The 7,660-nt window shown below is 41.5% G+C and overlaps 1 protein-coding gene across 1 annotated transcript in view; it reads left to right on the top strand.

Moving 5' to 3' along the window:
• Nucleotides 1–237: 237 nt before the first annotated feature.
• LOC122540083 (ephrin type-B receptor 2-like) overlaps nucleotides 238–7,660 on the top strand; it is a 768,846-nt gene continuing 761,423 nt past the window's right edge. Inside the window, exon 1 of the mRNA XM_043675394.1 lies at nucleotides 238–363. Within this exon, the coding sequence (XP_043531329.1) occupies nucleotides 312–363 (52 nt within the window). The 5' untranslated portion in view covers nucleotides 238–311. The remainder of the gene's footprint in view (nucleotides 364–7,660) is intronic.

Below are 7,660 nucleotides of genomic sequence, written 5' to 3'. Positions count from 1 at the left end.
CAGAGCCGGCTGATTGACACCTCCGGCCAGGACTACTCTGTCGGAGGGGGGAATAGACTAAAATATTGCAATAAAATCTTCAACTGTTGCCTTTCGTTTATCTGTTTAAATATATAAACCTACAGTACTAGTGATACGGCATGTTTGTTGTTTTTGGGTGGGTGTGGTATTTCGTGGAAATTTGAAGTTGTGTTGATTGTGGACTCTGAGACACCCACCCCTTTCATATGGCTGAGTCTGGCTGCTGCCTCTGTCTCCGGGATGGTTCACGCAGCTAAGGCGCCTGCACCTCTCTGTTCACAGCTCCCAACATGGGCATCTGCTGGATATTGTGGATATTGCCTGCTGTTTCTGCCCTGGAAGGTACTGTCCCGGCCGGGGAGGGGGGTGGGGGCTGTTATTTATGTGTGGACTGAAACTTTGTGTATTTCGCTCCGTGCTGACGGTGGAGTTTGTGCGTTAGCATGATGCATGAGAATGATGGAGGCGACCCGTTTGCTGCCACTTCAGGCACAGCTTGCATTTTTCGGAGAAAACACTTCGACTCTTCTTATCAAAAACAGCCTCTTGAGAGTGTATTTCAGCTATAAAGTTGTGTTCTTGCGGTATTCCTATTGTGTGAACTGATTAATTGTGTGTCTCCTCTGAGTGAGGTATTTACAACGATTGAGTTTAACTCGTGGTATTAGAAAGCTGGACGGTTATCTCGCCAGAGGTATCTACATCTTGATTTGCGGTGAGGTGGCTTGGCGCTCATTCTGTAGTTCTCAACATCATTTAACTCACTGGGTTAGCGTGGATCCCTGTCAGTCACTCGAGTCCCATATCAATACATCACCGAGAAGATTAGGAGAGAAGTTGAGTAAAGCATGGAAGAGAGAGTGAATAAGGAATTGGAGAAAGAGCGAAGAATTGGAGGATAAAAGGAATTGGAGTGAGGGAGTGAATAAATAATTGCTGAGAGAGGAGAATTGGAGAGAGAGTGAGTGGGGAATTGGAAAAAGAGGATTTGGGGGGAGAGGAGCTGGAGACAGAGTGAATGAAGAATTGAAGATTGAGAAAAATTGGAGAGAGATGGGGATTTGGGAAGAAGGAATGAGGAGTTGGAGAGAGTAAGTGAGGAATTGGAAAAAGAGTGAATGAGGAACTTGATTGATCAAGAATTGGTTAGAGGTACTTGGGGAATTGGAGAAAGATTGGGAGGAACTGAAGAGAAGTGAAAAATTGGAGGGAAACTGAGTGGGGTTTTGGAGAATATAGCACAAGGAACTGGAGGGAGACTGAGAGGAGTTGGAGAAGATTTTGTGAGGGGTAAAGAAGTCATGGTGGGATTGAATGGCAGAGCTGGCTCAAAGTGTTACATTTCTTACTGACAGGCCAGGGATGCTGGATTCCTCAAAGACCCCAGCTGACATCTGCCATGGCATTATTCATGTGATTTGACTCTGTCTATTCCTCCTGTGTCTGCTCTGCTCATTGTGCTGTCAAAGCCAAAGGTTGGGAAGGCGGTGGAGTAGGTTGAGTTTGGGAACTGATAATTGGAGTAAAGGGACCAAGCAGCTGGATGGCATACCACTGGATGATATGGTATCAGCTAGCTTTTGCCATAACAAGGAATAGTAGCTGATATTTTATATTGAACATTAATTTATTCTTTGTGACAAAGATGCACTGGTTTCTCTCTGTTTCCTCCATCTAGCTATAATTTACTCAACACTATCATTGTGTCTCTGTATTCCTCGAATAGCTTCTTCTTCTTCATGCACTTACCAAGCAGCTGCTTCAATGATTCAATGCTCTCTGCTTCAACCACCCAATAGACAGTGAGTTTTACATTCTTACCAGTCTGTGTGTGGGTAATTTCTCCTGAGTTTGACATTTGATCTATTAACATCTATCTCACAATTCTTCTCACTGTACCACACATGCTGTGTTGGTCAGTAGATGAGTTGAGCTTGTTAGTGCCGCACAAAGATTGGTACAAGGCTTTGCAGCTTTCAGTTCCACTCCTAGGTTCTGGTTAGTAACATGTAGATGTTTAAAATGTTTTTTATCCTTTTTCCATTCTAGGTTTTTACAGAAATCGTGTTTACACCTTTGTTAAATCAAACATGTTGTGGGTCTATTAGCTATGTTCCAGGATTAGTATCTCATTAACCTGGAATGTATCCCAGAGAATAAGAGTTGAAATTTCACCATGGCAGTTTGTGAATTTTAATAATTAAATTTAAAATAAAAATGTCTCTAAGAGTAAAAACCCAACTAGCTTATTACCTTGTGGAGACATTGCCATTTTGGAATTTACTCCTGCTTCCCCCCCACTGCCACACCATTTTCCTATTCCACCTCCCCTAATCTCACATGAATTACACTGCAGTCCTACATTAATGTCTTGTCTGTTAAGAGCTCTCTGATATATCAAACCACAGCACAAACAAATGAGAGCTAACTGAACAATGGGTGTCCTTTCACAAAGAGTGCTGTAGCTGTTTGAGAAGACACCCGTTATTATAAAATGTGCAGTTAAGTAAAGAGCAACAAATGTCCTTGGCTTAAAAGTGAACAAAAAATAAAAACATAGTACAAGATTGCAGTGATCTTTTGGTAGCTAAATGCCCAATCTCAAACACGGCATCTGAGAACCCAAGGTTTTGTATTATAAGGAACTACCTGGCCAACTCAATGCCTGACAGCTAACTTCATTATCACTGAGGCACACAAGACCAGGAAAGATCCCAAAGTGAGTCCTGGTGTGTGATGAGCTGATTGATCTCAATTGATTGCCGGACAGCGAGATTAAAGATGTCCTTGCTTCTAAATCAGTCACCTCTCTGGGGATATCAAAAATCTAAAGGTTGTTACAATTAAAATGAATAAGGAATTTCAGAGAAACATCTTTACTTGGAGAGAGTTGAGCTTGTGGAAATATTGTCACATGAAGTGGCTGTGAGCCAAGTAGCACTCAATGCACTTAAATAGAACCTACATAAGTACATGAGGTGGAATGAATTGGAAAGGTATATTTAAATGATAAGATGAGGAGTGATGAAGGAAACTTGAATGAGCATAAGCACCCGTGTAGAGCAGTGGGTCTGAATAATTTGTTCCACTGATGTAAAGTTCTCTATTGAATTGCAAATGTTAAAAAAAGGATGCCAAGATAAACCACATAACTATAGGTCAGTCAGCGTGACCTTGATGGCAAGAAGCCTTTTAGAAATGATAATCCAGGATAAAATTAAAACTCACTTGCACAAGTGCGGATTAAGCAAGGTCAGCCAGCACAAATTGCTGAAAGCCAATCATATTCAACTGACTTGATTGCAAATTTTGATGAGGGCAGTGTGATTGATGTGATGTACAAGGACTTCTGAAAGTGTTCAAACTATAGTGAGCAAATTGTAGCCCATTGTCTAGAAGGAACATTAGCACTAAATTGGCTGAGTGACAGGAAACAGACAGTAGTGGTGAACAGTTGCTTCTCAGTCTGGACGATTACATTGGGTGCCGGTGCTGTACTGGGTCATTGCTTATCATAGCATAAATTAAAACCTAGACTTGAATGTACAGAGAACAATTTTAAAACTTGCAGATGGCACAGAACTTTCAAGCTTGATGAACTGTGAGAGTGATCATATTAAACTTGAAAAAGACATAGACAGGCTGATGGAATGGGCAGACATGAAGCAGGTGAAATTTCATGCATAAAAGAGTGAAATGATAAAGTTTACAGGAAGGATGAGGAGAGGTAATTTAACATAAAGGGTAAAATTCTGTAGGAGAATAATTGCAGAGGGACCTGGGGATCTTGAAACGCAAATCATTAAAGGTCGCAAGACAGCTTGAGAAAGTATTTAAAGAGTCATGTGGAATTCTGATTTGGTATCAGTTGATGCATTGTATCAGATTTTGGGCACTGTAAATTCAGAGATCACTCATTTATGGTAATTTGACAGAGAAAGCAAAGGAAACAACAGGAAATATAGTACTTTGTAATGCCATGAGTCATGAGTAGTCAGGGTCTGTGCACTGGCGATGACTACTCTGGAGACAGCTCTCCTGTAACCTCAAGTCATAAAGAAAAGGGACAAAGGCAAAGTTGAATTGATGTAATGGAGAACCAGTGCAGGCACAGTGGGCTGAATGGCCTCTGTTTTGTAAGCCTCTACAATTCTATGAAATCTATTTATTCAGAGAGTCATTATATCCAAAAGGGTTTATGTTGTAAGTCCTGAAGTTACATCTGGTATGGATTTCCATTGTGGCTTCATGGAACTCTGCTGTTGTGCTTTCAATGCACAGGTTTCAAAGTGATGCCCACTCCAGTTGTGATGTTTAGTACTCTGGAGACCTGCTCGTAAAACTTGTAATTTCACTGGCTGCGGAAAGTGACAGCAGTCAGATTCGCTGGTTTGTACAGACAGCGAGTCAAGATGGTTTTCTCTACACTAGTCCTGAAGTATATTTCCTGCTTTATGCAGTCGTTGGCTACCATTGCATTTTGTTCCCGATTTAATTATATCAGGGATTAGAGACAGCTGCAGACATTTACACTGAGCTGACACAAACTCAAAAAGAAATTATAACTTGAATATGTGTGAGAAAATTGAACGTTTTGAAGAGAAGTGACAATGCAGATTGACAGATAAGTGAGGCATCAAAATGAGCTGGGTTTCATTGAATACTGAGCCTTTAGAAAATGGAAACAATGGAGGTAGCAATGCTTACACAGGGTAGGAATGGAAAATGCGAATAGCAATTAGGTTTGGAATTTGGAGCGAATTATTGGAATTGTTGCTCATCTGAAAATTTGAGGGACAGAATTACATCTTTGTTTTCTGTTATTTTAAATATTCCTCCGTTTGCTGATTTCTTTATTATCTTTTGCATGATATTCTACATGTACCATTCCACAAGGGTTTCACTGTCATTGCTAATATCGGTCAGCTCCTGATGCCCTTCGCTCCTTTTGTTTCTCTTTGCTCCACCCGACAAATTCCCTTTCAAAGTACAAAGATGTCTGTTGCAGCAAAGTGACTGGGTTGTAAATTGCAATTGACAAATTAACTAAAGGGATAGAAAAATACAGCAATTGCACTTGCCCATGAAAAAGGTATAAGTTTATTATTCAGCATGTGATCCTGAAAGGTAGGCTATCATGCCATCTTGCGATGTAAATCAATATGAATTATTACATATCTTTTTATGGCATGATTAGTTTTTAAAATTCCAACAGTGTTAGTGTTATCTGTGAGGCATTCTTGAACATTTAAAGTGCGGACTGTAAACTGCCTACAGCTGATGGTTAATCCGAACCTTACTTAATCTGGCCCTTCCATACTTTTATTGAAATACAAATCAGGACGCAGGTCAGTAAGCAAATAGACAATGTCGACAATGCAAATCAAGAAAAGAATCTCATAGTGCATATATAAAACTAGAAAATGACAACAAGATAAACAAAATGGGAATTATTTTTCCTATGTAGGAATAGATTCCATGGAAGACGGAGTAATTAAACATGTTAAACATCCATGCAGTTTTGTCATGAATGGGATGGATGGTAAGTATTAGTGTCGTATGAGATCATAAGACATAGAAGCAGAATTCAGTGCATTGAGTCTGCTCCAACATTCAATCATGATAGACAGGCAGGAGGCTGGAAGAACACAGCAAGCCAGACAGCACCCCGAGGTGGAGAAGTAAATGTTCGGGTGCTGTCTGGCTTGCTGTGTTCTTACAGCCTCTTGCTTGTCTACCTTGGATTCCAGTATCTGCAGTTTGTCTTGTCTCGAACCAACATTCAGGCATTGCCAATATGTTTCTCAACCCTATTCATCTGCCTTTTCTCCATAACCTTTGATCCCCTTTCTAATCAAGGGCCTATCTATTTCTGTCTTAAATACACACAATGATTTAGTATCCACAGCCCTCTGATGGCAATGTGTTGTATGGATTCACCATCCTCTGGTTGAAGAAATTCCTCCTCATCTTAGTTCCAAAGGGTCATCTCTTCACTCTGAGGCTGTGCCCTCAGATCCTAGTCTCTCCTATTAGTGGAAATATCTTCTCTGTATTCAGTCTATTCAGGCCTCTCAGCATTCTGTGAGTTTCAATGAGATCCCCCTCATCCTTTGAAACTTCATGGAGTACAGGCCCAGAGTCCTCAACTGCTCCTCGTATGATAGGCCTTTCATTTGCATTCCTGTAAACTTATTCTGGAGATTCTCCAAGTCCAGCAGATTCTTCCTTAGATATGGGGCTCTCAATATTCCAAATGTGCTCTGACCAGAGACTTATACAGCCTCAGCAGTACATCTCTGCTCTTGTATTCCCATCCTTTTGAAGTTAATGCACACGTTGCATTTGCCATCCTGTATCTGGTCATTAGAGCATGAGCATCTGCATATGTAAAGTGGAACTCAAAAGATTAGTCAGGATTTGTAAATGACTGCATAAAGTCCTCTGCTCTTCTTTAAAATAGATCCATGGTATTATATTTATAGGACTTCAGTGTCTTGCTATTCTGAAAGACAGCTCATCCAACAGCGTAATACTCCTTCAGTATTGCATTGGAATGATAGCCTTGATTTTTGGACTGAACCAACAATCTCTGTGTTCGTAGGCAAGTGTGCTCTGGACTGGGTCACTCCTGAGAAATTCTCGACATTCCTTGTCCTGAACTTGTGATGGGACCCTGAACCTCTTGTGCCCACGGGAAAAGCATATTCATTCATTGCAAAGAAGGCTAAGGCACCATAGTTTGAATGGTTGCATTGTACAGGGCAACCTCAATTATCCGAACGTCAATTATCCAAATTTTGGATTATCCGAAGACGATCTCAAGGTAAACTCAAGGGATTCTTGGGTAAACTGTGTTATTCGAACATTTGATTATCCAAACGAAACACTGTCTACCCATATCTTTCGGATAATCAAGGTTACCCTGCATACAAAAGTCAAATTGATTTTCTTCTTGTGACTCACTCTGTATTGAGCACTCCCTGCTAGTCTCACTTTTATTTGCATACTGCCTTTCACACTTTGTTAATTTGCTAGCTATCGTACCCTGTTATTCACCCTGCTAGCCACTGTTTGGTATTCAATCCTTGCTCGATACACTGTGCCATTCATGTGTAATTGAAACCTTGTTATTCACACCCTGCTATTCAGGCCCTGCTAGTAACAGCTGAAAATGTGTTGCTGGAAAAGCGCAGCAGGTCAGGCAGCATCCAAGGAGCAGGAGAATCGACGGGCATGAGCCCTTCTTCAGGAATGAGGAAAGTGTGCCAAGTGGGCTAAGATAAAAGGAAGGGAGGAGGGAAACTAGAGAAATCTGAGTTCATCCCTTGTGGTTGGAGGGTTCCTAGGCGGAAGATGAGGCGCTCTTCCTCCAGCCGTCGTGTTGCTATGGTCTGGCGATGGAGGAGTCCAAGGACCTGCATGTCCTTGGTGGAGTGGGAGGGGGAGTTGAAGTGTTGAGCCACGGGGTAATTGGGTTGGTTGGTCCGGGTGTCCCAGAGGTGTTCTCTGAAACGCTCCGCAAGTAGCCGGCCTGTCTCCCCAATATAGAGGAGGCCACATCGGGTACAGAGGATGCAATAGATGATATGTGTAGAGGTGCAGGTGAATCTGTGGCGGACATGGAAGTTTCCTTTGG

Source organism: Chiloscyllium plagiosum, chromosome 34, assembly GCF_004010195.1.
Source record: "Chiloscyllium plagiosum isolate BGI_BamShark_2017 chromosome 34, ASM401019v2, whole genome shotgun sequence".
NCBI lineage: Eukaryota > Metazoa > Chordata > Chondrichthyes > Orectolobiformes > Hemiscylliidae > Chiloscyllium > Chiloscyllium plagiosum.
The sequence above is the reverse complement of the archived record's forward strand: the minus strand, read 5'-3'. Positions and strand labels throughout refer to the sequence as shown.